General features: G+C 47.8%; 1 protein-coding gene across 1 annotated transcript; it reads right to left on the reverse strand.

Moving 5' to 3' along the window:
* On the reverse strand, positions 1-26,346 carry Npffr1 (neuropeptide FF receptor 1). Its single transcript, XM_047554360.1, has 4 exons — positions 26,037-26,346; positions 11,555-11,896; positions 3,834-3,933; positions 1-877 (listed from the first exon to the last, which is right to left on the reverse strand). The coding sequence occupies exons 1-4, from the start codon at positions 26,344-26,346 to the stop codon at positions 1-3; spliced, it is 1,629 nt and encodes a 542-aa protein (XP_047410316.1).
* Between the last annotated feature and the right edge of the window lie 1,578 nt (positions 26,347-27,924).

Raw genomic sequence — 27,924 nt, forward strand, 5'->3', positions numbered from 1 at the left:
TCAGATGTTCCATGCTGGTACCGTGAGGGGCAGATGGGAGCAGCCAGGCCCTTCCCCGGGTAAGCCCTGGTGGGCCACCCGCCCATTCCGCAGCGGTAGGCGCCCAGACCTGGGGGCCCCACTGCTGGGACCCGACTCAGATGGCAGACCCGAGTCGCTGGGCTGCACCTCCACCAAGACCCTCCTGCGCAGGAGCCAGCCGGGCCGCTCCGAGTAGGTCCCTGGGTGGCTGCCCCACTGCAGCGGGCAGAGGCGGGTGCGGAAGGCGGCCTGGAAGCCGCGGCGGAAGTTCTCGTTGAAGTAGCCGTAGATGATGGGGTTGGCGCTGCTGTTGAAGAAGGCCAGCCAGTGCGCGAAGGGGAAGGCGTAGACCGACAGCAGGTGCAGCTGCGGCTCGCTGAGCTGCCCGTAGTCGATCAGCAGCAGCAGCGCCCAGAGAGGCAGCCAGGACAGCGTGAAGAACAGCGCCACCATGACCAGCATGTGCACCACCCGGGCCTTGCGCCGCGCCGCGCGCCCTCCCTCGGTCGCCCCTTCCCGGTTGTCGCTGGCCGGGCCCGAGGCCTTGCAGAGCTTGCGGGCGATGCGGGCGTACATGACCACGATGAGCGCCAGCGGCGCCAGGTAGATGTGCGCGAAGAGCACTGCCGTGTAGACCTTGCGCATGCCCTTCTCGGGCCAGGCCTCCCAGCAAGAGTAGAGCGGGTAGGAGCGGTTGCGGGCGTCCACCATGAAGTGGTGCTCCTCGCGCGTGACGGTCAGCGTAACGGCCGAGGGACACATGATGAGCAACGCCAGGGCCCAGATGACCGCGATGGTCACCAGCGCCTTCCGCAGGGTCAGCTTCTCGCGGAAAGGATGCACGATGCAGCGGAACCTGCGGCGGGAGTGGGGGAAGAGAGGCTGGGATCCGGGAGGGTCCGCCGGCCCAGGGAGGAGGGCGAACCTCCTTAATGGCTGGTGGGACGTGGGCACTTAAATTCCCCCATGGCATCCAAGGCAGCTCAGAGGACAGCTCAGACATTAATTAGGTGAGTTTGCAAGCAAATTGGCTTCTCACCTGGGAAGGAGGCTTTCCAAGACAAGATTTACTAAGAGAGGGGAGGAGGGGACCTCGGCCTGGGAACAATGAATCCTGCCCTGCATTCTGGGGTAAACTGATTAGCTGGCAGTCCGCGGCGCGCGTCCTGCCCTGGAGAAGGCTGATTGCGTGTACCAACAAATACAATTTTTAGCAGTTATGGGTTTCCCAGAAAACCCTGGGGGGTCAGATGTGGAGCCTATGTGGCAGACTGTCCCTCTATCATCTCAGCCAGTGTCCCTTCATCACTGCCTCCACCACACGAGGACAGGTCTGTACCATTTACTTCCTCATTAGAATCTTTCAACAGCAATTGTTATTAAAGCCTTAATTTACAGATCAGGAAACTGAACTCAGAGGGGTCAAGCAACTTGGCTTAGGGTTACACAGCCAGCAAGTAGCAGGGACCCCCTTTGAACCCAAATTTGTCCTGCTTCACCAGGCCACATAACCAGTAGCTGTAGGCCCTCGTTGTGAGTTAGAATTTCCTGAAGCATTTGAAAGGTATGCACCCACCCACCCACACAAAACTCTGCCTATTTCTCTAGTCAAAGATCCCCAGGTAATCAGTCTGGGAAGCTGGGAAGGGTTTTAGCTAGCTAGCTAGCTTGCTTGCTTACTTGTTTTTATTTTGCTTTTAGACTGCTGGGTGATTTCAGCTTATAGCCAAGTTTGGGAACTGCTGCTGGCACCTGTAGTGTGGTTCAAAGGCCATTGTCCCACTATACTGAGGACAGGTGCCTTACCTTTTATCTCAGTACTTCTAGAGTGTGTTTAGATAAATGCATGGAATTACCTGTGGGGCCAATTACTGAAAAAAATCTTTCCAGACCTCAGTTTCTTTATCTGCAAAATGGGGCCAATGGTATGACCTACTCTGGAGGGCTGCTATGAAGACAAGTGAGATCACCACCCTCTGGAGGCATTCTGAATGCTTACGAGTGAGACAAAGGAGGGGCACCTGCTTTCCAGGAAGTCTTCCCTCATTTGCTGATGTCAGAAAACTGACACCTGAGGAATGTCCAGCTTGCTTGTTTCACGGAGGGGGAACCTGATCCAGACACCCAGACAGGGGAAGAGACTTTCCCAGAAGGTCACTGGCTCCTTAGGGACAGAGCCTGAGCTTGAACACAGGTATGAAGCTGTTTCCAGTCAAGTGCACTTTCCATTTCACTACCTGTGTCCTCTCCTCCTGCCTATCCCCTGTCCCGGCCTCACAACACCTTTCCCCTCTCCCTCGGCCTGACTCAACCTGCATGACCTTGACCCCCTCCCCACCCCCTGCCTGGCTTCTCAGCATCACACTCAAGAACTCTCCAGAGAACCAAGGATTCTTCAAGCACATACTTAAGAGGTGGAAGAGAATCCTGGGGTAGTCCAGAAGGCTTCCTGGAGGAGGTAGCACTTGAAGAATACTGCAAACACCACTGGGAGACATTGCACATGCTCATTTCACCCAACAACGATAAGAACATAAAGGCTGGTGGAGGAGAGGGACTTCCCACACTCACCCAGCTAGTTAGTGGCTTTGTGGAAAGAGGAACCAGCTCCATCACCCCACCTACCTACTTCTTTTTTAAACTTTGGATTGAATCCAGGGGTGCCTGACCACTGAGCCACATCCCCAGTTCTTTTTACTTTTTATTTTTATACGGGGTCTCACTAAGTTGCTTAGGGCCTTACTAAGTTGCTAAGACTGGCCTCAACCTTGTAATCCTCCTGCCTCAGCCTCCTGAGCCGCTGGGATTACAGGTGTGCACCACCTTGCCCAGCCCAGCAGCCTATTCACTGGGTTATAAAAAGTAGGTTTGACGGGGGGCAGAGATGGAGAGAAGATGAGATCACTAGATTCTAGAAAGGGCAGGACTGAGTATTAGTATTGAAGAGAGGACAAAAGAGGAGTGTGAGGGTGTGCCGAAGAAATAATGTTCACAGCTGACCTTTGGACTTTGAACCAGGAACTGGGCCTAAGCTTTTCAGGCAGAAGTTGTCTGATAAAGGCGGTTACCATTTTATAGATGAGACCACAGAGGCTCAGATTAGCTGAGTGACTTACCCTACATCTCACAGCAAGGCACTGATGAGTGAAAAACCACCTCCTGCTCATCCACCTGCCTGCTATTCCCTGGGGAAAGCACCCACAGGAGCCCTTGCGGCCCTGCAGATGCTGAGCGGGAGGACGCCTGCAGTGGAATAGGGAAGACTTACGGGCTTGGAGCCGTTTCAAAGCCTCCCTGACCCTGGGCTCCATGCCACGCCTCTGGCCACATTCACAGAGCCATGCTATTCAGAGAATCTGATGGAATCTGAGGCTGAAAGACCAGAAGTGGTGAAGATGGGTTGGGGCTGGGGATGGAGCAAGACTGGATTGCCAGGGACCGGCAAGTAGGTGGTGGTTGGAGTGAGGGGGCGGGGAGAGCCCCAACCACACTGAGCCCACCCCAGGAGCTGGCTCCCTCAGCTCCGGCTCCCCTGCTTCAGACCACGGGCAGGCAGGGTTCCCAGCGCGCCTCACAGACCCAGAACTCCTCAGGAGGAGCCTCCTCAGGAGCTCTCTCCGAGCCTTCCAGAAGGGGCTGGTGGCATCCTCCGCAGGTAGCCAGGCCTGGAGGGCAAGCGGCCCTCCAACCCTCCTCTTCAGAGCCCAGGATCCAGGCCCCCTACAGCAAGCGGCCACCGCCTCCCCGTCGGCCAGCACGGCGGGCAGAGGCACCTCTCCTCGCCAACCCCTGTCGCCAGGGTCGATTCTCACCTTTCCACGGCGATGGCCACCAGCGTGAAAACGGAAGCTGACACAGACATACCCTGCACCAAGCCGCTCATCTTGCATGTGGCATTGTCGAAGGGCCATCCTGTAATGACAGAGGCCCCCATGGGGTGAAAGAGGCCCACACACCCGGGGTCTGAGACTCTGGCCATCTCAGCCAGGACCCACTGACACTTGGATCTTTCCTCCTTGTCCTGCTGGAGGTCATCTGGCCTCCGCTTGCCCACTTCCGGGACTGAGGAACCAGGCAGCCCATAGCACCATGCAGAGTGCCAACGGTTAGAGAGATGGCCTTTGTGAGGGCCAGTGATTTCTCTCCACGAGCCCTGTCTGGCTTTCTGCTCCCGTAGTCTTGCCCCAGGTTCTAGGCCATTCCTCCCTCATAACAACCCCATTGTCACCCCCTATTTACAGACAGAAAAATTGAGCAAGAGATTTCTTACAGTCTCTCTGGCCCTAAGTCACTATGGATTAGTGGCAAGAATCAGGCCTGGGTTGGGACTGGGGTAGTTGAGATGACTGGGAGTGATGCTTCTCTGACTTTCTCTCTTCGTGTGGTTCTGACTTTTCTGGCAGATATTTCACATATTCGAAAAATAAATAATTAAAACCCATCAGGATATTGTGGAGCCGGGGGTGGGGGGGACCCAAAGTAGAATACAAGCAATAACAAATAAACATAATTGCCTTACAAATGACTAATTATTAACCACACTGAAGAGGGTAAGGAAGAAAGACGTGAACCTAAGGGACTTTGCAAATCAGTATTTTGACCGTTGAATATAAGACTAAAGATGAAATGAACTGAATACAAATTTCCATACTCATTAATAAATTCATGATATTCCTGACCAAAAAAAGGTAAGTTGGATCTAATTATAGGAAAAAGCGGAAACCTAAGTCACTGAAACTAACACACACACACACACACACACACACACACACACGCACGCGCGCGCGCGCACAATTAGTTTGGGTAAATGGGGCTAGATTTGTCACTGAGAAGAAAGTTGACTTCTGTGTTCTTCAACCTGCTGCCATGATTTTTGCCATGATAAGGAAAGGGGAAAGTTTTAAAATGAATCTTATAATATTAGATTGGAATCAGAAATATCACTATGAACTTAAGGATTTTTTTAAAAATATAGATGATAACTGGATATAGAAATAAAGAGCTGGGTGCAGTGGCACACGCTTGTAATCCCAGTGATCCTGGAGGCTGAGGCAGGAGGATCACAAATTCAAGGTCAGCCTCAGCAACTTTGTTAGACCCTATCTCAAAATAAAAAATAAAAAGGACTGTCAATGCAGCTTAGTGGTAAAATGCCCCTGGGTCTACCCAAAATTGTGTGTGTGTGTGTGTGTGTGTGTGTGTGTGTGTACACGCACTCCGTTAGTATACATGTATTTCCTAGCTCTGTCCCTTGAGAGGGCCTAGAAGCAGTGACACCCCAGAAGCAATAAGCACTCCTGCATCCCACGTCTTGGTCTCTAAATACTACTTTCCAATCAAAGGAAAAAGGGCTCCTTGGGGAAAGGTTTAATTCCAGGGCTGATGCAAGGGAAATACCAGAAGACCCTGGAACATTCTGTGGTGGCATAAAGTAAGGAAATATGCAAAAAAATCATGGCAGCAGGTTGAAGAACACAGAAGTCAACTGGGAATGACTTCCAATAGCTAAAAATGGCACAATGTAAGCAACAAAATACATAATGGTAGTGTTGAATTAAAACCCTAAATGGAATTTCCAATTAGTAAATGTAGAAGGAGTGTTCTAAGTAGAAAATCATTGCCAAGGAAACATGACAGCAATAATTGTTGCCAGCAGGCACCATCAAGGCATGCTAAAATCAGTGGATAAATGTATCATGAGAAATAGTCCTTTGCATAGTCTCAAAGTATCTCTCTATAAGACTAATTATTCAGGGAAAAACTAATTACTTTACAGTTGAAAAACCCAAGAGACGCCACATTGACCAAGTAATCAAAGAAAACACCAACACTAATAAACATGTGCCTTCTCAGCATGTTTTCTGAGACGTTCTTGCCAAAAGTGCATAAACTGAATCTAATTATGGGAGAACATCAGGCCAACCCAAATTGCACAACATTCTGCAAAATAACTGATCAGGCCAGACACAGTGGTGCATGCACATAATCTAGGCAACCGGGAGGCTGAGGCAGGAAGGTTGCAAGTTCAAGGACAATCTCAGCAATTTAGTGAGGCCCCTAATCAACTTGGTTAGACCCTGTCTCAAAAGAAAGGGAAGGGAAGGGAAGGGAAGGGAAGGGAAGGGAAGGGAAGGGAAGGAGCTCAGTGGTGGAGTGCCCCTGAATTCAATCCCCAGGACCACACACACACACACACACACACACACACACACACACAGAGCCTTATCAGTACTCTTCCAATGGGTCAAGGTTATGCCAACAAAGGCCAAGGACCTTCAACAAATTGGAGGAAACTAGAAACACAAATGCAATGTGCAATACCAGGGTGGATCCTGGGCTAGAAACATGGTGCTGATTATCATCCTGAGTAGCACAACATCATAAAGACCAAAATCCCGAAAATCAGACTTATGAAAAATCAAAATCCATGTTGAAATCCTGAAAACCAAAAATTGAAAAACCACAATTGCAAGCCAAAAGGCTCTAGAAGAGAGGTGGAAAACGGAATTCTGGGGAAGGGGTGAGAGTATTGTCAGCTGTCTGCAGGATACTTGTGTCATGTCGGGCACATGGGTACCCAGACACTAGGTCAAGCATTGTTTTCCGTATGTCTGTGTGTTTCCAGAGGAGATGGGTGTGAGTCCAGGAGGACCAGATGGGGAAGATCTACCATGTAGGAAATGAATGCAAATGTATTCTCCAAGGAGAGCCTTGTCCTCAAAACAAACAAACAAACAAACAACAAAACAAAAACAAAAACAAAAAAACTAAGCAGCTATTCATTGTGATGCAAGACTTCAAAATACAGTAATATAATTAATAATCATGACGGTCAGTCAGCGTTTAGGAACTATCTCCATCCCATAATCTATAATTGCCCATAATCTATCTCTGCATTACACTTTTTCATGTTGATGATGATGATGATGATTTGCAGTAATGGAGACTAAACCCAGGGGCGCTCTAGCACTCTACATCTCCAGACCTTTTTATTTTATTATTATTTTTTAAAAAATTTTTTAGAAGTTGATGGATCTTTATTCATTAATTTATATGTGGTGCTGAGAATCAAACCCAGTGCCTCACACATGGAAGGCAAGCACTCTACTACCGAGCCACAACCCCAGCCCCCTTTTTTATTTTTTATTTTAAGGTCGGGTCTCGATAAGTTGCCTGGGCTGGCCTCCAACTTGAGATTCTCCTGCCTCAGCCACCTGAGTCTCTGGGATTGACAAGCACGCACCACCATGGACCCAGCTATATTGAATTTCTTTTTCTTTTTTTTTTTTCTTAAAATTTCTCCTACTATTTAACATTGTCAGCCTTATTCTTTACAATTCACTGTGCTGTGAATCATTTGCAATTCTGGAGGTATACATAGTATAAAGACTTAGAGAGTTCTGCTTTGTCTTGAACATTTTTTGCAAATTTGACTCCAAAAAAGTATAGTACATTAGCTTTGTGTCTAAGCATCACCTGTGTACATACAAATTTTGCAATATCCTCAATAGAGGATGAGCTGTCCTGTCTGTATATCTGCATTTGTGAAAGATAAAATTTCTCAATTTTTTGGGTAGCTGCACGTGTGCTGGTGACCCATCATGGTTTTGGATCAATCTGGTCAAAATACTTAGGTCAACCGTCATGGTATTTCAAATGATTGCATTTATAAAGCTGGGTGCACATAATTACCAATCTTAGTGATATGTTTATACAGTTCTCCTTTTGATTGATTTCTTTATGAATATGATTCATCTGCTCAAAACTATCCACCCTTGTGACTGCCATTAGTATACCTTAGTTTTCTGTGATTATTATTATTGCCATTTTATTATGTAAAGTGGCTTTTGAAGTGGTCCATCATGTTTTTATGTGTATCTCCAATAAATTTGCCTTTAAAAATGTTGATAAAATGTCTATTAAAGAAAATTTTAAATTCATTTTCCCAGAATTAGATTTTCCAGATTTTGATCTTGGTGAATTTCGGACTTTAGTAATTTTGATTTTGGGGGATTCCAACATTGAGGATTATGGGTTCAGGATTATGGCTCAAACCCCTAGAAAAGGACATTTGTGGGGAAACTAGTGAAATTCAAGTAAAGTGTACAGATTAGTTAATAATATATCAGTGCTTACTTCCTAGTTTTGATCATTTTATTATGGTTATTTAGGATATTATATATCCTAAGTATTATATATCCTAAATAAAAGGTGGGTGAAGGACACATGGGAACTCTCCGTGCTAATTTTGCAAATTTTCTTTTTAAGACTAAAGTTATCTCAAAATAAAAGAAAAACAGACGGGCACAGTGGCGCATGCCTGTAATCCTGTGATGGGCTGACAGATCTGGTTCCATGAGAATGTTATAGGCCAGACTCTAAGGGAAATGACTAAACAGACTCCATTTTGCTCTGAGACTCCATGTTATGTAGGAAATAAGCTTCTCCATTGGGAACACCCTGCCTCTGTACCCATCCTCAGTTACTTAGGAGACATGTTTAATAATATACAATTGCAACTCCTATGTAGTAAAGAATTGCTCTCTTTTGATCTCTATTGCTCTTAACCAATGTACCATGTAAACGGTAATTGTGTGAATGTTAGTAACCATTCTTTAGTTTGTACCTATATAAGGGTCATTCTGACCCACTTCCCCCTCTGTTGATCTCATAATGTTAGTTTGTAATTTCAAATTATAGTAACAGACACTTATGATTGATGTGATTTTTGGTATAAGAACCCCTACAACCCTGTAGTCGGGGTTGTTCTCCCAATAGCCATTTTTTGCGGCATTGTGTGAGACAGTCAGCTGGCTGGCTTAATAAAGATTCTCAAATTTGGACTTCTCAGTGGTGATCGGTTGTTCTTAAGTTGTGCCCCATAACAATCCCAGGAGCTCAGGAGGCTGAGGCAGCAGGATCACAAGTTCAAAGCCAGCCTCAGCAAAAGCAAGGTGCTAAGCAACTCAGTGAGATCCTGTCTCTAAATAAAATACAAAATAGGACTGGGGATGTGGCTTAGTGGTTAAGCCCCTCTGGGATCAATCCCTGGTACCAAAAATAAATACACAAATAAATAAATAAATAAACAAAATTAAAATTAAAGAAAAACAAAACAAAAGCCCACTAAAATCAAAAGCTTATGTACTGTATGATTCTATTTATATGACATCCTTGCAAAGGCCAAACTGTATTTACTGTCCCTACGGAAAACTGATTGTTGGCTCCAGGGGATGGGGGAGTATACAAAGGAATACTGGGAGCTTCTTGGGCTGATGAAATTTTTCTGTATCTTGATTGTGATGGTAACGACGTGACTGTTTTCATCAAAACTTGTGGAACTCTCCCCCAAGGGGTAGATTTTGTTGTATGTTAAATTATATCTTAAAAATAATTTAAATGTAAATACATTTTCTAAGAATGTATAAAAATAAAGACGAGTTAAATATAATAGAATGCTATCCCAGGGATCAGAGAAGGGCAGTGTAGTGGCACAGGAATAATGAAGGGAACAAATAAATATAAACAAGGGACTTCACAACACTGGTGAACTATGGCACCAATGTCAGTCCTCTGCACAGGAAGGACGAAAGGGGGAAAGGAAGGAAGGAAGGAAGGAAGGAAGGAAGGAATGAAGGAAGGAAGGAAGGAAGGAAGGAAAGAAAGAAGGGAGGGAGGAAGAGAGGAAGGAAGGAAGGAAGGGAGGGAGGAAGGGAGGAAGGGAGGAAGGAAGGAAGGGAGGAAGGAAGGAAGGAAGGGAGGGAGGAAGGAAGGGAGAGGGAAGGAAAAACTGAAGTTTTATTTAATTGCAGAAGATTCTATTAGAAACAACCTAAATACCATCAAAAATAAATTGTACTGCAGCCATACCATACAAGTCTTAGCAGTTGTAAAAAACAATGAGAAACTCTTTTATTTATTATATGAAATATTCACATGTAAATTGGTTTAATGGTTCTTATTTACAACATACATGATACAGTTTGAAGCAGAGGTGGGGAAAAAGGCATAAAACCGAGTGGAAACTTGCCCTTCTTTTTTTCTTTCTTCAGTACTGGGGATTGAGCCCCGGGGTACTCTGAGCTACACTCCCATCCCTTCTTGGTTTTTGAGACAGGGTGTCACTAAGTTGCCCAGGCTGGTGTTGAACTTGTGATCCTCCTACCTCAGCCTCCGGAGTACAGGCGTGCGCTAACATGCCCAGCTTCATTTCTTTTATATACTCGTAGTTACATAAAATATTTTTGGAAAGAGATACAAGAAACTGGCAACTTCCTCCCAAGAGAGGGGTTAGAGCGGCTAGAGAATGGGGGTGGAAGGGAGAGATTTCGCTGGTAGCTTCTGACTATTGAACTGTGGGAATGTTTGGCTTATTCTAGCAATTTTTTGAATTTAGGTGTGTGAAAAGGACTGGCAGACACCAGCTTGACCAACTGGTAGCCTCCCTATGTCGCTGTTGACCGGGGTGTGTGTTTAAGGCGCCCATGTTGCGCGCACACGGGCGCATGAGCTCACATGTGAATTTGTGGGTGTCGGAGGCAGGTTATGTTCAGCATCCCTGAAGGAATCTGGGGCTCAGCTGTGAGTAAAGGTTCCACCAGGCAGAACCAGGACTCTGCCCTGATTCCACTTCCTGGGACTTAGAAGCCACAGAAACTCAAGCTGCGGCTGCTTTTGTGCTGTCACTCCAAACGGGGGTGATCTGAAACCTGAGCTCCTGGGAGCACCGAGCTCCAGCATCTGCAGGCTCAGAACTGCCCCCGGTCGCCACAGCTCTAGAAAGCAATCCCTCCCCACCTGGAGTCCCCAGGAACCGATTCTAAAACAAGACAAGCCAATCACAAGAGCGAGCACGTGTGGGTGGGGCCTTTCAGACATCTGCAAGACTGCACAGGCAAGAATTTAGAGGTCAGATGGTCAAGTTCTGCTTCAATACCATCTACAAATCCCTGCGACGAAGTGCTTGGCCAGTCCCTAGACATTCCCAGCAACAGGGAGTTCATTACCTGTGGGACAGGACCGGCTTCTGGGGAGAACCACTTAGATAAGAAGAATTTTAGGTCCTTCTTAGAGGAAACCTGCTCCCCCACCATTTCTTCCCACTAGTTCCACTTCCACCCCCCCACCCCCGGGAAAGTGGAACTTTGCATGGGGGCGTGAGGAGGTGGGCCGTGACACTTATTAACTGTGTGAGGACAAACCAGTCACTTAACTATTCGGCGCATGCTTCCCCATCCATAAAATGTGGATAATCATAAAGCACACTTCGTTGAATTGCTGTGGGGATTAATTAAGATAATGCAGGAAGCATATGTAACATAATGCCTGGCACAAAGAAAATGATTAATTCATCGTATCAATTATTTCTCGGCTAATCCCTCAGCCACAAACCATCTTGAGAATCTGAGACAATGGCATCTTAGACAAGAGGCCAGGCCAGCAGTGATCTGTCTTCCACGTTTTTGTTTCAGGCTTTAGCTGCAGGGCAGAAGTGGGGGACGGGACACTCCTGCTGCCCCTTGCCCTCACTTACCGGTGATGAGGTTGTCCACAAGGGTGGTGGGCATGCAGAAGATGCCCACCAGCAGGTCGCTCACGGCCAGGTTGAGGATGAAGACATTGGTGACGGTGCGCATGTGCCTGTTCCTGAGCACAGTGAGGCAGACCAGGGCGTTGCCCACCATGCAGAGGAGGAAGATGAGCACGTAGGCCACGATGAACATGGCGGCCACCGGCGAGGAGTGCTGGTAGTAGGAGGAGAAGGTCAGGTTTGCAGCCGGGGTGGCCTCAGCTTCACTCCCATTCTGACTTGGGGGCCAGCTGCCATTGGGAGGTTGGGAGGGCTCCCCTAGGACCAAAGGAGCAGATGAGTCAGCTAGAGAGAGGAACCCCACTTTATGGATGAGCAGTCGCCTGTGCGCCCTGCCCCAACATGCCCCAGGGCCCTGATCACGTGCTCAACACCGATGGCAGCTGGATGCACCGATCCACGGCTTCCAACACACCGTTGCTCAAACCCTGATCTCAACTGTCTTGCCCAAGACTTATTTTCCACTCTCGGTTCTTCCCCATCAACCTCCTCCCCACCCCTATGGAAGCTCCTCTCTTCTGGGTCTTGCTCGGTGACTCGGAAGGACTCTAACTTCTAAGGATTGCATCACCAGGTTCCCTTGACCTCTGGCTTCTGGAGGGATTCGGCCAGTGGCAAGTGCTGAAGGAGATGGAAGGGCAGGAGGAGAGGGAGGTCCGGGTATTAGTCTCCTGACTCCCTCCTGCCGGCCCCAATCCTGCCAGCAACTGTTTTTGGTTTGTGTTGTTTCCCCTACGAGAACAGCTCAGTCCTGTTGGCTGACTCCTTGATGTGGTCTGCATGTTTCTTCCCAAAGTCCATGTGTTGGAATCTAAATCCCCCACATCATATGTTAGTGGCCCTTGGAGGTAATTAGGATTAGATGAGTTCACAGGTGGGGCTCCCCCGATAGAATTCATGGCTATACAAGAAGAGGAAGAGAGACCTGAGCTAGTAAACTTGCTCTATCTTACCATACGATGCCCTCACCCTGTTATGATGCAGCAAGAAGGACTTACCAGATGCTGGTCCTATGCTCTTGGACTTCCCAGCCTCCCCATCCATGAGCTAAAAAACCTCTATTCTTTATTCATTACTTTATCTTGGGTATTTTGTTATAGCAATAGAAAATGGAATTAGACATTCTCTTCTGTGGCTTTCACACTTGCCAGGCTACAGTGGCACTGTTCCCTCTCCTTGTACCAACAGGCGTGTAGGTGGGAAGAGCATCTTGTTTGCCAGTCCCACGGTGATACACAGCAGAGGTGTCCTGCTGTGTTTCTGACTGTGGACCAGGCTTGAGCATGTTTTGAAGGGAGCAGCTCAGTGTCCAACCCCAGATCTTCTGGGAAGTCATTAGCTGTGGTGACTCATGATGTTGTCTCACAAACTCTCCTCCCGCCTTCCTCTGGGACTGAATGTGGCCCAGTCCAGGGGATGGAGAGTCTCTGAGGAGTCTTTTCCTGTCACACCCAGGGCTCAGCCACTGGCCGGGAGGCCACTGGAGGTTTGGGACTTGAGAGCTAGAGATACCTGGGAGAGCAGGGACAAAGAGCTGGCACCATCAAGGCTACGGGGACCAGAGGGGGTTACAGGAGACCCTCTGTGGGGGTAGAGGTAGAGAAGTCAGTAAGTTCCATTGCATGGTGAGAGGAGATAACACTGCCCTGGTGAGGCCTTTTAAGATTTCCAAGAGCACTGAAACATCTTTATTATAGAAAATATCAAACATGTACAAGAGAAACTATTATAGTGAACATACACTAGAATATAAAGTTCAATGAGCCATTACAAGAGAGAATAGTGTAAAGAACTCCCGTGTACACATCATCTACTTTCAGCCATGATCAAAGAGAACCTTGTTTTATCTGTAGTGCCACTCTTTGGGGATGATTTTGAAGTACCTACCAGACATCATTCCTTTTCATCCACAAACATTTCAATTTCTGAAAAACAAGGCCCCTAAAAAAAAGATTCTTTGAAAACCATGATCATACCATTATCAAAACTCACAAAATTAACAATCACATTATGATATTATCAAATATCTAGTGCCCAACATTCAAAATTCCCTGAATGATTCATAATCTTTTAAATAGTGTGAGTGAGGATTCAAACAAGATTTCTGTTTCTATTATCTACTATTATGTGGCAGACCACCCTCACATTTAGTGGTATGGCTCCTTGGCTTGGCATTTGGGGCGGGGGGGTGGTGGTTCTTCTGCAGGTCTCTCTTGGGGTCTCTCCTGCAAGCTGCAGCCATGGGACAGCTTAACTGGGGCTGGAGGGTCCAGGATGACCTCCCTCCCGGGGTTGGCAGTTAGTGCTAGCTATGGGCTGGGGAGTCTCAGTCCTCCACATGGCCTCTCATCCTCTAAGAGGTTAGATTAGGCTTCTTCAGAGAAGGGCGCTCTCAGGAGTCCAAGAAAGCAAACAAAGAAGCTATAGGCTGGAATTTTCGTCACTTGTGCCATATTCTATTTGTCAAAGCAAATTTCAAGGGCAGCCCAAATTCAAGCCAGTAGAGAAACAATTTCCTCCCTCTTGACAGGAATAAAGCAACTTTACACACCGTGAAAGGGTTTAGATCTGAAAGGGTGATTCATTAAGGTTCATCATTATAAAATCTGCCACTGTCCTCATGTTGTACTTGGTTGATATCCTTCTAAGTCTCTTTTCCCCCTCTCTTTTCCCTTCTGCAATTTATTGGTCATAAAGATTAGATCTGTAGAGTTTCTTGCAGACTGGCTTTTGCTGATGGTTCCCTCCTGATGACATTTTGCATGCTCTGCTCTTTGCACCTGTATTTTCTGTAATCAGGAGTTAGAGACTTGAACGGATTACGTCTGTTGGTCTCCCATTTGGTGATGCTAAGCTTGATCAGTGGGTTCAGGTGTTGTCACCTTAATCCTCCATTGTCAAATTCCCCATCGGCATTTCACTTAATATTTTCAGCAGTCACTAATAAGCATCACCTAGATCTCTAATTGCATTTCAAATATGACTGCACTCTTCACCATGGCCTCCAACACGTGCGTGGGCTAATCCCTATTGACATCTCAGGTGTGGCCACACTCCCTTTTGCCCATTCGCTCTGCCCCTTGACCTCTAGGCTCCAGCACACTCTTGCTTTTTCTAACCCCAGGGCCTTTGTTCTTCTTCTTTCGTTTTCAGCTTAAATATTGTATTCCCAGAGAAGTCCCACCTGATTAGTTTACTTAAAGCAGGTGCCCCACTATTAACTCTTGCAGTATTTTATGTTCTTCAATATATTTTTGTTTTGTTTTGTTTTCAGGATTATCGTCTTTTTGCCCATATATAAATGTCAGCTCCTGGAGGACAGAGACCTTCCTGTTTTGGTGGCAGTTTTCCTGGTATTTTTGTGGGTGCCCCACCATAGTCAAGAGTTCAATAAACAACCGGCAATAACGGAATGAATAAATATTTATAGGAAGCAGCAAAGGAAGAAAGGGTGGAGCTAACATCAAGTGACAGAGTCCTGCCTAAAGCAGGCAATGCTGCATTGGAAGGCCTTCTCCAGGCCCCTCCAGAAAGAACCCCAGGAGAGGTCTTTTGGGACCCTTCCTAGACAGCTCCCCCTACTGGGCCTCAAAATCAACCCTGAATGAGTCCCCATGACTAGGCAAAATCTGTGGGTGTGGACAGGTAGAGGAAATTGCCAGAACCTTTGAGTCTAGACTCCAGCCTCTCTGCTTCCCCCGGTTCTCAAGTGAGCTCATTTTCCAAAGGCTGTCCCTGGGAAGTGTATGGGAGCAATCCTGGCCATCTCTAGTGCCTTAGCTGAGCTTGGACACCTGTCTCTAGACTTAGCCCAGCTTCCAGCACTGCGCGTTGATCCTTTCTCAAGGAGGAAGGTCTTCCTATTCCTGGCAAGACCCTGGCTGCCTCCACCTCACTTGAGCTCCATGCCAGAAGCTCATTAACACCCTGGATTTATCCTTTCTGGGATCTGACAGGTGCCCTGTGGTTACATCCTGTGAAATTTTCATCCGCTGAACCCAATTAAGTCTTTCCCCTACAGGCAGGGCTTCCTGGAGGCCTCAGGATGTTAGGATGGTTGTCGCCAGGGCACTCTGATGATCTTAAGAGATCAGGCTCTGGACCACTGAAGGCTGGGTCTGGGGAGTCAGGTCACAGGGGTTCTCAAAGTGCGGTCCCCCAACCAGCAGCATCAGTACCACCTGGGACTTGTTAGAAACAGAAATTTTTGGTTTCATTCTTCACCTAGGGAAAGAGAAACCCAGAGGGCTGGGGCTCAGTTATCTGTGTTTTAAATTTTAACGCTTTGGCTGGAGGTGCTGGGTGGGAGAGTGTTTGCCTACCATACACAAGGCCCTGGGTTCCCTCACTACAAAAAAAAAAGTAATTTTTAAAAAGCATCCTCCAGGTGATTCAGATGCATGCATCAGCTTTGAGAACCGCAGAACCGAAGGACTTGGACCAACACCACTGGCAGTCAATCCTACCCACAGCGGGGTATCGCAGTCCTCCTTCCTGCCTCCTCACCTCTGGGGGAACTGTCTCATCTTTAAAATAGAAATACAAACATTTTCTGGCTCTGACCTAGGGTAGGTTGCACCACCTCTCTTGAAACCGAATTCTTCAGGATTAAAATGAAGTTAAGTTAACCCTGATCAAAGGGGTAACAGAGCATGGAACCCACCAGGCACCCACTGTAGATCAGACTAGCAGCAGAGTCCTGAGAGTGTCCCATGACACTGGATGTGAGTGTAGTATTTTTATAATACTTAGTTTGGGTTTCCTTACAAACCTGAAGGATGTGTGTGAGAGAAAGCAACTCCCAAATAAAGGAGCTTAGTCCAGAACCAGCCAGGGTGTGTCCCTGAGCTCACAGTCCTCAAGCTCAGAACATCGTCATTGCTGCCACCTGCTGGTCAGTACTGGTAACTCACGGAAGCTCAGCTACAGACCGGCCTTCAGTTCACCCATTCACCACCTTCTGAGAGCCTGCAGCTGAACCCTGGCACTGGATCCACTGAAGAACGCCACACTAGGGGCTGCCAAGGGCACAAAGCACAAAATAGGACACCTGGATAATAATCGCATGAAACAAAAAGTTCTTTGGTAATGTAGGGAATGTCATTTAGAAAAGAACATCAGGGTAACCTTTTCATCAATCAGATTGGCAAAGATGAAAATCGCTCAGGGAGGGCTGGAGCGTGGCCGTGCACTGCAGGCGGGGGACACCAGCCAGCTGAGCCTCCACCACAGAGGCACATCTCTCCAGGGCCTCAGCAAGGGAACTGCTCCCAGACCTGGTCATTCCATGTCAAGAGGTTTATCCAATGGAGGTCTAGAGACCGGGGAAAATGTTGATGGTGGGTTGCAATGGTTACAAAATAGTGTTTACCTGCACTGAAAGTCCTTGTTCCATGTAAAAGTGTGTGTGTGGACTGCAGGTGAATTTTTTTAAATTAACAGCATTTGTTCGGAGGGGTGTTTCAAGTGATTTTTAGTTTCCTTTTCCCTAACTTGCATTTGAATTATCTAATCAGAAAGAAACTGATATGTGGGAGAAAACATTAAGTCAGTGGTTCTCAGTCCTGATTCCTATCATAATCACCTGGAATTTCACAATGCAGATTCCTTCCCCGTCCCACACCCACCGTGAATGAATCAGAATTTCTTGGAGTGGTGTTTAGGCATTGGTATTTTTAAAAAATTCTCCCCTGGTGATATCCATGTACAGTCAGATATGAAAACCATTGAATTGTATGGTCTTTCCCCCTCACCAAGGCCTAAGGGTTTGGGAGGGTTTAACATTTTGGAAGTCACCAAACTCTCTGATATCAATGCCTTTTAATTCATGTCACAGAGCCTTTCTCTCTTGATACACTGTGAAATGGTCCCTGTCCAGAGGACAGCATTGAATCCTCTCCCAAAAAGAGGACTCAATGTCTGACGCGCACTTTCAGGCAGCAGCGAGCATTGAGATTTGGCTCACTGTATCCATTGCTGTTTTTCCTAGCACTGTGACTTTTCCCTTGGGAAGTCAGTCCTCTTTGCATGCAGCTCTTGTCAGTCAGGAGTTTGTACCTCATCTTGGCTAAGGGATGCCCAGTTGGATCTCTTTTGCTTTGAAGTTTTTTCGGAGGTGGGTACCTGGGGTTGAACCCAGGGGCGCTTAACCACTGAGCCACATCCCCAGCCCTTTTAAAAATTTTATTTAGAGACAGGGTCTCACTAAGTTACTTGGGGCCTCACTATGTTGCCCAGGCTGGCATTGAACTTGCAATCCCTCTGCCTTAGTCTCCTGAACGGCAGGGATTACAGGTGGGTACCACTGTGCCCGGCCCTCTTTTGCTTTGAATTTGAATCTGGGTCCTAGTAACCCAACTTTCCCTCTCAGTGGACGACCTACCTGACCCCTTCCAATAGATTCCCATTGTTGCTGAAATTAACCAGCCCCAATTTCTGTTGCTTGTAACCCCAGTGTCTTGGCTAATACAAAGTGATACAAGTCAATCATCTTTGGACCTCCAGAGAAGCTGCAGAGTTCCGGTTCAGAATCCAAAAGATGGTGGAAGAGCCCGGCACGGTGCCACATACCTGTAATCCCAGCAGCTCGGGAGGCTGAGGCAGGAGGATTGCAAGTTCAAAGTCAGCCTCAGCAACTTAGTGAGACCCTGTCTCTAAATAAAATATAGGAAAGGACGGGGGATGTGGCTTAGTGGTTAAGCACCTGTGGGTTCAATCCCCAGTACCAAAAAAAGATGGCGGAAGAGGTAGGATGAGGCAGAAATCATGTCATAGACTCCTAAGGCTTCTGCTCCCCAACTCTTAATAGGTCACGTGGTCTTCCATGGAGACGGCTGCTGCAGAAGGAAAGGACGCTGACCTGAGAATCAGAAAGCATGGCCTTGAGAGCTGGCCTAATGATGGCACTCACTGGTTGTAAGAGGGCCTGGGAGGCTAGGAATTCTGTTTGAAGGAAGAGCTTGGGAATCTGTCTTAAAGCTGCTTTTGTACAGTTTTGACAAAGAGGTTTTAGTCCGGGGCTCTGGGGTTGATGATGGGGCCTCTAACCCCTGTGCTCCTATGTGAACTGGGTAGATCCATTTCATCCCTGTGTCCTCTTTAGCTCTCAAGTGTAGACGGCCTGCACTTCCCGTCTCTTCCCCTCACGTGGGCTTATCGCTAGGCTCAGAGGGACATCAGAGTGAACTATAAAGGGCCTCACAGACCCTGGGGCTGTTTCTTGACTGTATTAACTATCTGCCAGGCAGCCATGGGCGGACTGAGAGGCCTTGGTGATATGGCAGTTCATCTGGGTTTGTTCCCAAGGTAGCAAGTCTGGGCTGGGTCTGGGCTGGGCCTGTGCTGGGGCTGCCCAGGAGAGTGAAAGGCGCATGCGCAGGCAGATGTATAAGGAAGGATGCCTCTTGAGGCCCGCACCCTCCCCATGCCCTACAGAGCCTAGATGCTCACCCTCAGCAGCGTGGATGTTGCAAGCCTGCTCCCATCTTGGTGAGTCAGAGCAAGTGGGGCTTCCAAGAATCATCTGGGTCAGCAAAGGTCAAAGATTATTGAGGGTCAAGTTGCTGGGGTAGCTTATAGAAGCCCCAAACAAGCCTCTGTGTGTGTGTGTGTGTGTGTGTGTGTGTGTGTGGTGCACACCCACATGCACTTTCCCTGTTCTCTTTGAGGCCTTTTTAGTTTTCCTCGTTGCCTCCAAGAGTTCTGTGGTTTTCTCTGTGTTGCCCATTAAAACCTATATTCAGAAAAGGTTCTGGTTCAAGTCATTTACCTCTCAGTGAAAAGTGAATTGTTGTTACCATATATTAAGCTTCTACTCTCGGTCCATTTAAAGGAATTCTGAACTATAGGAAGTGGGGGATAGAAGAGACTTAAGGGGCCAGCCCTACACGCCTATAATCCCAGTCACTCAGGAGGCTGAGGCAGGAGGATCACAAGTTTGAGGCCACCCTCATCACCTCAGTGAGATCCTGTCTCAGAATAAAAAATAAAAGGGGATGGGGATATAGCTCAGTGGTAAAGCACCTCTGGGTTCAATCCCCAGTAAAAGAAAAGGAGACGGAGGGGGAGGGGAGGAGGAGAGGGCGGAGGGGAGGAGGAGGAAGGAGGAGGGGGAGAGGGAAGAGGAGGGGGAGGGGGAGGAGGGGAAGGGGGAGGAGAAGGAGAGACTTAAGGGAGGAGGGGAAGGGAAAGAAAAGGAGATGAAGGACAAAGAATTATCCTCTCTCACGCTCTTAGTAAAGCCAAACATACCCCCAGAGCTCTCTTTCTGTAGTGCTGGTCACATCATTTTACTTCTTTTTTTCTTCAGGTCTGAGATCTGAACTTGGGGCCTTGTGCATACCAGGCAAGAGTGCTGCCACTGAGCCAGATCCCCAACCTTGACATTTCACTTTTTACTTCAGCTAGGCAGAGAGGGTTTTTTCTTTCCACTAAGTTAGACAGGCCTTAAGGGCAGAAGTCATGCTTCATTCAGCACACAGTTCTACCCACTGTCTGACAGATGGCCTGGAACACAGAGATGATCAATGAATGTTGATGATCACCACAGGCTCCAAAGGCTACGAAGTTTCCTCCAAGAACTGCTTTAGCTGTATCACATAGGCTCTGCTACATATATTGTTTTCATTACTATTGAAATACATTTTATATGGCATCAAGCTATCTCTGATAAGGACAGGAGAAATATTTTCATTTCACAGGAGAAATATTTTCATTTCACAGGAAAATCAAATCTCAAAGAAAAAAATACTCGTCAGAATGCAGGGTGCGCAGCCCTTGGTTTTACTTGACTCCAGGTTTCAAGGTCATCAAATAAGCTCTGTATTTGCCATCTTCTACCATTTTCACATCCTCTCTTAGTGCCATTAGTCACCTATAAAGACCTCCAGTGCCCACTAGCAGCAACAAGGGAACCTTGATTTGGAGAGGACCTTGTCTCCCTGAGCATCCTGCTACAAAGGTAATGCCATGAATACTGTAAGTATCATTTAAAATTTTGCCCGCAGAAGAAGGAATACAGTGGCCAGAGGCAGAACCGAAGCCACTCTGGGCTTCTTTGAAGAATAATCAAGGAGGACACCTAATCCCTTTAAGATCCATTCTTCCTCCACCAAGTACTTCCCAACAGCATCACTGCCCCAAATCCAGCATCTCTGTCCCAAGTTATGTTCTCTCTCCCCCCATCCTTAGTGGGATCTTGTTTAGGAAAGACTTTGATAAATTTATTCACATGCATGGGGAAATGACTCACAACAGCTCACAGGGCTGTGTATCTTATGGCCATTTGCATTTCAAAAGGAGTCAAAACTTAAATCAGAAAATGCAAAGTTCTTGGTGCAATTTCAGTTATTAATGAAAGAAGCAGCAAAAGGCTTTTGAGAAGGAGACTGAATTTCTTTCTCTTACATTTGTATCTTAAGCAGAACTGGTGGAAATGAGCCACATTTAAATTCCATTAATTGCGCTTCAGTTTCCTCATGTATAAAATCAGGGTTGAGGAGCTGTTTACGCAGGCCTGGTTGTAAGTGCCTGGAATCTTTGTGGTAGAATGAGCCACACAATGATTCAATGATTGAGCTGAAATACTCTGTATCTCCTCAACTCACTGCTTAAAGCAGGACATTGTCATCCCATAGCCCGTGGCCCCGGTGAGAATCCAAACTACACATACCTGGCCTCTGCTTTCCCAGCAGCAGATGATGCCCCTCCCATTCCCCCCTCCCAGCCAGACGGGAAGGTGCAGGTCTTCAGGACAGAGCTGCAAGGCTGGACTCTTTGGAGGCAGCAGTCCTGCAGTGTCCCCAGAATCTGGGCATTTGAGCAGAAAGAGTCAGCAGAGCAACTACAGATCAAGCCAGGGCAAGCTGTACCTGCTGGGCCTCCATTTTATCATCTTCTAAATAGGGACAATGCTATTTCCTTGCTTGCCTCCCAGGCTGGATAGTCAGCACTATCCAGCGTGATAAGGTGCTTTGTGGAAAAGGGGAGGAAACAGTGACTCTAGAGGCAGCATTTCCAAGAGTCGTGGAAAAGCAGATCTCACCTGGACGCCAAGCTGCTACTGTGTGCCTGCTGGAGGGAGACCAGCTGGCTTCTCCTCCAGGGCCCCCTTCCCGTGCGTGGTCTGCCTCCCTATAGGTATGGTTGCCTGGGGCCAGTATGGGTGTACATCCTCCCAGCCTCTGGGCCTCTCTCAGTCACAGAGCTCCCAGGTTGAGTAGGCAGCTGTGGGGGCTACCAGGTGCCCCCAGGAAGCCACTACCTTGGGGTCAGGATGGGATGGGACTGGGGAGTGGATCCGATTTGCTGTCCTGCTGACTTACCCCACAGCATACCCCATAGTCAGGGACCAGCAGAGAAGGTGGAGGCGGTGGCTCCCTACCTGGCCCCAGCTACTCTGTAGGGGCCTCAGCAGACTGCAGGGTCTGTCTCCAAGGTTTGGGAGAAGGCTCTGCGCCTTCAGACATCCATCCAGGCCACGCTCTGGTACAGCCACTGAGGAATTTCTCCTCTGCCCCCCAGTCAGTAATCAGACCTCTTTCACCCTGGATAATGAGAATTGATGAGAAGACAGATTCTAGGCCAGCTCCAAGTGATGGAAAGTTCTTCCTGGTGTTGAGCCGAATTGTCTTACTGCACCTCCCTTCCTGTTTCAGCTCCCTGGAGCTACACAGAACAGCAGAGAGCCCCTGTCCCCAGCACCATTCCCCACAGCCTACCTTCCCACCCCAGAATCCCAGGGTCTCCAGGTCCATCTTGTTATCCATCCTATTTTTTTTGGGGGGGTGGGGGGGGCGTTTGGTATTGAGGATTGAACCCAGGGGTGCTTAACCTCTGAGCCACATCCCCAGCCCTTTTTTATATTTTATTTAGAGACAGGGTCTCACTGGGTTGCTTAGGGCCTCACTAAGTTGCTGAGGCTGGCTTTGAGCTTGTGATCCTCCTGCCTCAGCCTCCGGAGCCCATCATCAACCCATTTTGATCCCTTTCCTTAGTAATTTTTCTCAAGTGCACAAGCCAGATATCCCTCATGGTAAATGTATGCCTTTGGCTTTTGGGATCTACGTGCAGGACTCAACGTTTTCATGTACATTTTGTACATTTACAGTTCATTTTCTTGCTCTCAATTCAGCATTCCAATATACTGTGACCACCTTACATCTAGAATCCGTTGTCCTATGGGAGCTGCATCTCCCAGCTGCAGATTTGATAAAACATGCATCTTATTTTTCCTCTAAGGGACCCAGAGACTGCTACCAACCCTTTAATGAAACCCCTATTGTCAGTCCTCCAGGGTCCCTGTCACGGTTCTATCAGTTCATGGGTTTTCATGACGGATCTCTGCAGTGTCCTGTTGGATTGCTGCAGTTCATCTCTTTACCTCTCAGAACACAGTCTGAAAGAGAAAACTTGGCAGGTTTATTCTAATTTGTTCTTAGAGAGCACTTACATAGGCTACTAATGAGCACTATATTATTTTCTTTCCTTTTGAAAAGAAGTTGTTTTCTTTTTCTTTAGTGCTGGGCATTGAACCCAGGTCTCAGGCATGCTAGGCAAGTGCTCTACCACTGAGTTACATTCCCAGCTCTGAAAATATTGGGTTTTGTTTCCTTTTTTATTTAAAATGATGTGCTTGTTATAAAATAGTACTGAGCACAATAAAAGAGAGAGTAAACATTCCTGAAGCCTCACATCCAGAGGTAAGCTGTGTGGCTGCTGCGTTCCTAATAGTTGGTGCCACATCCTCTTGGCCCCAAGATTTCAGCTGGGGTGGACACTTCCTTGCTCTGCCATTGCCCCATCAAGCCTGCACCCAGGGGTCTCTGCTTTATTTTTCTAAAGCCACAAATAACAATGACCCAGCACTCTAGGAGCTGGGTGATCCTCAACTAACTGAGAGGGACTAACAGCAGGAAACATCCCATTTCATGTAGGGTAAATTGCCAGTGCATTCTGTACTTTTCTCAGAAAGTCCCTGAGCAAGATGGAGCCCCCAGCTGCCACAGCTAAAATTAGGTTACGAATGCACCCATTTCTTTCTTTCCTTCCTTTATTTTATTTATTTTTTCTGTACTTGGAATTGAACCCAGGGCTTCACGTGCACTTCAAGTGCTCATCTTCTGAGCCGTGTCCCGGCCCTAATCACCGATCTCCTGCTTTTTTCCTTTGCTTTCTCACTCTCCCCACTCCCTCACTTCTGCTTCCCCACATCAGCTTCCAAATGAACCCCCTATATCCAAGTTCTTTTCTTAGGGTATTTTAAAAATAACTTTATTTTATATATTGTTATTTTAATTATTTTTAGTTGTAGGTGGACACAATACCTTTATTTATTTATTTTTTATGTGGTGCTGAGGATCGAACCCAGTGTCTCACATGGGCTAGGCAAGTACTGCACCACTAAGCTACAACCCCAGCCCCCCAATTTTATTTTTTTTAATGTGGAACCCAGTGCCTCACTCGTGTTAGGCAAGCTGTCTGCCACTGAGCTCTAGCCTCAGCCCAAGGGTGTTTTTAGAAGCAGGAGAGTCCACATGCAGATGTTAGTGACTAGCTCTATAAAATCTTCTCTCCAATATAAATTATTCTCTCCAATAATAAACCTATGTAATCTTGCATAAAGGGGATTGTACATGTGTTCTAAAACCTACTTCTTTATGACTCTTATTATATGTACATCACATGAACTCACATGACATAATCTGATCCCAGTAGACAGTGAACATATTTCCATGCCAATAAATAAAATCCAAAGCACAGTCTTTAATGTAAGCCACTGTGGATGTGCCTCCTCTTTTATTGAATTTACAGACATTTAGTTGGCTTCCTATTTTGCACTATGGGGAACATGCTCAGGCACACGTACTTGCAAGTGTGCAGGGTGGCTCCCTTTGAAAAAATTCTGAGATGCACAATTGCTTTATTGTCTCCTAAGTGTTCACTCTGTGTCCGATCCTTTTCTCTGGAAATTTAATAGAGGTCAATATTAATGGTAGCGGTTTAGAGGTTTTTTAAAAAATATTATCTTTCCCTTTGTTTTGGAAATCAGGACATCTGCCCATCCTCAGTTTTCTGGCACTTCTTTCATTCTCTGTAATTTCCTCTAAGGCAAAGATTACATCGGCACACATCTCTGGCTCTCAGGGATGTCATGTGTCTGGGTTTTGAGGGGTGAACTCATTGTAGGTGGCTCAGGGCCTTCTTCCCATCAGCCATGGATCTTAGGTTCCAATTTTTTCCTTATGCTCTTCATTTCCCAATGTGAAGAAAAAAATGGCCCAAGCTCTGCTCTGCCTGCCCTTTAGCCCCTAGCCCTGAGCAGATTCCTTCTTGTCCTTGCTTAGACTTCCAAAGCTCTTTGCTCTGTCCTTGCCAATTTTCCCCAGATTCTATTCACTGGGGGCTTCAGCACTTTGCTGACATTATTCTTACAGACTGCCAGTCTTCCCAATCCATCTTGAGCCACGTGTCTTCATTGCATCTATGGGGTGCACTTTTCAATTCCTAGCTCATTGGAAACCTACAAGTATAGCCTCACAGGATCTTTTATAAAACCCTCTTCTCACTCTTGACAGCAGCATTTCCAATTACTTATTGGAATGTCACAATTTTATTCCTCTTGCAGAGCTTCTCTTACTGGCATGAAATTGTACAACACATCTTGTCTTATTTTACCCTCACAGCTCCCCTGTGAAGCCAGCTGAATGTAAGTTCCTCCATGCAACAGATGGCTAACCAGTGGCACAGAAAGGTTTATGCATCATCTCAGAGACTCCCTGCGAGCCAGTGAACCAGTGCTCAGTCCTCCAGTTTCTTAGCCTAAATGCAGTTCCCCATGTCCATATGGGCTGAGGGAGAGGTCTGGACTCCCACCTGGTAAGTTGGAGTCAGCTGCCTGCTGTCTTGGGTCACTATCCCTTAAAGTCCTGGAGATTAGGTCCTTCCCCCAGGGAGAGAAATTCTCTCTGCATGGAGGCGATCTCTTCTAGAATGCCATCTCTCCCACTATCCCCACCCCTGCAAGCAGGCAAAGTTGGTGACAATTCCCTAAAGCTAATAGCCAAGCTGTCCTCACCTGGTCTCAAATGAACCTTTGCTCAGGCATGGGCGATGGCGTGTGTGCATGTGCATGCACGCTTGTGTGTGCATACACACACACACACACACACACACACACACACCATAAACACAGAGACACCCCAATCTCTCTCTCTCTCTCTCTCTCACATGCACACACATCATGGACACAGAGGCACCCCCAGATCTTTCTCTTTCCCTATCTCTGTCACACACAGTGTCACAGTGTCTGGTTCTGAACAGCCATGGGTGATGAGCTCCCCCACTCCCTTGCCCCCCACTCCTGAGTCAGTACCCCACCCCACCTTCGCCCCCAGCCCCGGGGTCACTCACTCTCCATGCTGCCCACTCCTGCCTGCTCCGGGACAGTCTCTGATGGAGCGAGGCAGCCGGCAGGGGCAGAGGGTCTCTGCAGGAACTCGGTTGTCCAGCCCTGTGCGCTGCCTCTGCGCCGCGCGGGTCGGGTCTGGTCCAAGGCGGGTAGAGGCGGGCAAGGGGGCGCTCGCAGGCTCCGGGTCTCGCTCCCTGGGGCCGGGGCTGAGGCTCCCGCTTAGCGCTGCTGCCCGCCGGACTCTGCCGCCTGCCGCCCCACGCCTCCGGGGCCAGACGCAAGTGGGGCTGGGGTGGCGGGGCGGGGGTTCGAGCGGCGCCGTCGCCATGGCACCCGGCACACCTGTGCCGGCCGAGCGAGGGCGCCCCGGCCCGCTTCCCCCATGGAACGCTCACCGCAGGGACAAGCACCGCTCCAAAGTACGGGACACTGCCTGCTGCAGCCCTGACAGCCGCGCCCAGTAACTCCCTCTCCCAGTCCCACACGTCCCCGCCTCGCTCCACTCTTCGTCCTTGCCCCTTTCCAGCCTGGCCCCAGCCACCTACTCTTTTGTCCAGGATCCTAGGTCCTCCTGAGAAGGTGATGGACGAGAGGTTGCTGTGGATACACAAGAGGACCTCAGAGAGGAGGTGGCAGAGCCCCATCAACTCTGAGTTCTCCCAGGACAAAGGGGACAAGATGTCCGGAGAGGACCCATAGCTTTGGAATTAAGCAGCCCAAGCTGTAAGACCCCTGGGCAAGTGTCTTACCTGCACCTGAGTCTCAGTTTCTGCATTTTTAAGATGATTTTGAGGAGAGTAAATATGAGGATGTAAAAATTTCTGCCCAGCATACAGTAGATGCTCAAGGAAAGGTCCCTAATTGCCCATCACCTCTCTCCCACCATCTCCAGCCCTTGTCAGGCACCCAACAGGTGCCACCATAGATTTTTGTCATGTGAATGGAGATCCCAGATTCTAGGCAGATGAAATAAAGTGAATGGTCCACTCCTTTCTCTAGCTGGGGGGAGGGGGGTCAGGGTTCTGTTCCCTTTTGAAACTTCTTAAATCTGTACAGACCAGTGGTTCCCAATCCTGGCTCATACATTAGAATCCAATGGGGGAAGTTTAAAAAAATAAAAATTACCAGTGCTGAGACTCTTGAGCAGACAAATTGAATCTCACTTGATTCAACCAGTTCAGATCAATTGAATTGAATCCGTCACTGGTTAATAGGGCCTGTGCATTGGTGTGCTTTCAAAACTCCCCAGGTGATTCCAACGTGTGGGCAAGGGAGAGAATCACTGCCACAACCCTTCTTGGCTTTTTCCCCTCATGGTCAATTGTGGGAGACATGAAGAAAGAGTGAGTGGACGAAGGCTCACCTTTCCTGTGGCCTATGCACCATACCATCCCCAGTGATCTTGCCATGTCGTTGTGTCCCTCCCCTGCTCACAGTCCTCTGTGGTTTCCAGGTGCTTCCTGCTTTAATGCAGAATTCTTCCATATGCTCATGACCTGGTCCTGTGCACCTTCAAATCCTACTGCTTCTCCATCCATCACCAGGCACCAGACTCCTTCATGAGCATCATCTCACTGTCCTGTGTCTTTTCTTGTGCTCTCTGCATGGGTACTCCTGTCCACCCCCTCACCTGCCCATCATTTCATCCCCTTTCCCATCTTCTGCTCTCTGCTCCCATGTTTCTAGAACATCTCTTAGGCTGGTGGTTCCCAGACTTTGCTGCACTTTATAATCACCAGGAGATTTTAACACTCACATTCCCCATGATAGAGTCATAGCCCAAGTTAATTCAATCCAAAATTCTGGAGTGGGGACCAGTTCAGAAAGTGTGTGAAGATCTCCACACTCCCAAAGTGTGACAGGGTGTGAGAACTGGTGTCTGCTATATTCCAGTAGTTACTTCTCT

This window comes from Sciurus carolinensis, chromosome 5 (genome assembly GCF_902686445.1).
Source record: "Sciurus carolinensis chromosome 5, mSciCar1.2, whole genome shotgun sequence".
NCBI classification, from domain to species: Eukaryota; Metazoa; Chordata; class Mammalia; order Rodentia; family Sciuridae; genus Sciurus; species Sciurus carolinensis.

What these genes read in the sequence shown, in the direction of transcription:
- Npffr1 (XM_047554360.1), bottom strand. Translation starts at nt 26,346, where the DNA reads ATGGCGACGGCGCCGCTCGAACCCCCGCCCCGCCACCCCAGCCCCACT. An exon ending in TGTGGACAACCTCATCACCG is followed by an intron (nt 3,934 to 11,554) that starts GTAAGTGAGGGC and finishes CTGTCATTACAG; the next exon opens with GATGGCCCTTCGACAATGCC. An exon ending in GTGGCCATCGCCGTGGAAAG is followed by an intron (nt 878 to 3,833) that starts GTGAGAATCGAC and finishes CTCCCGCCGCAG; the next exon opens with GTTCCGCTGCATCGTGCATC.